General features: G+C 42.5%; 1 protein-coding gene across 1 annotated transcript; it reads left to right on the forward strand.

Annotated features, from left to right (window-relative positions):
* Positions 1-528: 528 nt before the first annotated feature.
* Positions 529-2046, forward strand: LOC139970147 (serine/threonine-protein kinase pim-3-like). The gene is made up of 2 exons (XM_071975789.1): positions 529-793; positions 1158-2046. The coding sequence occupies exons 1-2, from the start codon at positions 668-670 to the stop codon at positions 1881-1883; spliced, it is 852 nt and encodes a 283-aa protein (XP_071831890.1). The 5' UTR covers positions 529-667; the 3' UTR covers positions 1884-2046.
* The last annotated feature ends 284 nt before the right edge of the window (positions 2047-2330 follow it).

Consider the following 2330-nt stretch of genomic DNA (forward strand, 5'->3'; position numbering starts at 1 on the left):
AATTATCAATGTCAACTGCACTGTCGGGTATGTTCGGGTTAAGCCACGTCTCGGTAAAACACATGACATTGGATTCGCGTAACTCATGCTTACCTCGCGTTGAGATTGAAGTTCGTCAATTTTATTCTGAAGGGATCTAACGTTCCCAAGTATAATCGAGGGTAGAGGGGTGTTATGACTTACACGTCTTAAACGAGCTCGTACTCCACCTTTCCTACCTCTTTTACGCTTCTTTATGTCCTTTGGGTAATAGTCGTAATCACATGGCCTAAGCATCCGCTTAGGCTGTAGCCGTATGAGTTCAGCAGCGCTGTAAGTAAGCCTCGATACAAGACCAACATCATTAGAAAAAGCTCCAGGGAGAGTCAAAAGCACGATAAAGAACACAACATACACCACTTTGAACATATAACAACACCTACCACCAAACAAAATATTAAAACGACAAATATCCATGATAAAATGTGAGTTGAACACCGAGTTTTGCTAACAGGATGTCGCCACTGTGCAGCGCCACACCTCCGTTGGTAACATAAGTGGTGCTTATGGTAATTAATGTGGAGCTGCTCAGACCAATGGAAGTAACAACCACAGTCACACAAACGGTAGCAGCAACAGTGGCTCCACATCTAGTTCCAGTCACCAGATAGTTGTGCCACATGACGTCATGGTCAAGGCGCAGGCGGAAATGCGACAAGCCGGTTACGAGCTTCTTGACCAGCTTGGACACGGTGGCTTTGGTTTGGTCTACAGAGGACGACCACTCAACAATACTATCTGTAACCCATGTCAGGTAAATATCAATCTTAAGAAGAGTGAAATCTTTAAAAATTAGCTTTTATTTTATCTGCTGCTAAGTCTTTGAGTCTATGTTGATAACATAATTCTTTTATATCTGTGACATTGTAAATTGATAAAGTGCATCACCCGATAACCTACAACACGATAGGCCTGTACCTTTCAATATCATGATGGTATTGTTGTCACTTGTCAGGCTTCCATGGTTTTCGAAGTCTCCATATAATTTGATCCCGTCACAGTTTGTATCCATCACGTGACTGAATATAGGCATTAGTTCGTGTTAATATTGGTACATATTGATATAGCTTGCGTGCTGTAACACTATTTTGTCAGTGTCTCTATTCGTATCTTTGCAGGAGGTTGCCATCAAGTTCACCAAATGCAGTGATATTCACTTATGGACCACTCTTCCCAATAGCCCCATGCAGATACCATTAGAGACAGCAGCTCTTGTGGCGCTGGAATCCGTGACTAGTGTTGTGGACCTTCTTGGCTACGGTAAAATGTCCTTAAGATATGACGACGTGTTCACTCTTGTGATGGAGAAACCAGCCGGTTGCCTTTCCTTCGATTCATATTTAAGACGACAAACACCGCTGACTGAATATACGGCCTTCTTCTTCCTTAAACAACTCGTTTCCATGGTGATGGTTATTCATCGATGTGGTTGGGTACATGGAGACCTGAAGCCCAGTAACTTGCTGATGTGTGCGCAAGACCAACTTAAAGCCATCGACTGTGGACTAGCCAGGGAGGTCGCCAATGATGAATGTATCGTGCCCTCAGCTGGTGGCACGTTGTTATGGAACATACCTCCCGAGCGACTAAATGGAACGTGCGACTTGGTCAAGTCTACAGTCTGGTCTGTGGGTGTCATCTATTATTACATGGTCTTTGGAAAGCTACCATTCTCATCTCTCAAGAAGGCAAAAGACCGCCCTCTAAGATGGCATCACAACATTTCTAGTGGAGCTAAAATTATGCTGCAGCGTTTATTGGATCCAGAACCGAACAGACGAGTCGTTATTCAAGATCTAGAACAACTGATCCAGACAAACGCTAGTACGAGCGGCGTTCTGTAAATTCTCAGAAGGCTTAATTAACCAGCCTCGGTTCGATCAATAAGAAGAGAAACTTTGAGATAATTGACTCAATCTTCTGATAATATGTAATAACGGAATACAATGCACCATGGGAAGGCAACCATTGTTTTCCTTATGAGTATAATAAATAAACTCAATATTCTGTGGAATTTATTGGATGCTGATACAGACTCAGATAACAACTGATCCAGATCGACGAACACTGTTGAAATGCATCTGACAGCTGAGCACAAGTTTTGATCCACCGTGGATAGAACAGAGAAAGAGAGAGCGAGAGAGATTTTGAGATATTGACTCAATCGTTTAGCATTATGTAATAGCTAGGTGCAATGCATGATGGGTAATCATATTTCCTCGCCTGCTTTAAAGACAAGGAGATTTATGAACAAGACAGTGGTTCTTCAGAATCTACAACAACTGATCCAG

The sequence above is a fragment of the Apostichopus japonicus genome, chromosome 7 (assembly GCF_037975245.1).
Source record: "Apostichopus japonicus isolate 1M-3 chromosome 7, ASM3797524v1, whole genome shotgun sequence".
Taxonomy (NCBI): Eukaryota; Metazoa; Echinodermata; class Holothuroidea; order Aspidochirotida; family Stichopodidae; genus Apostichopus; species Apostichopus japonicus.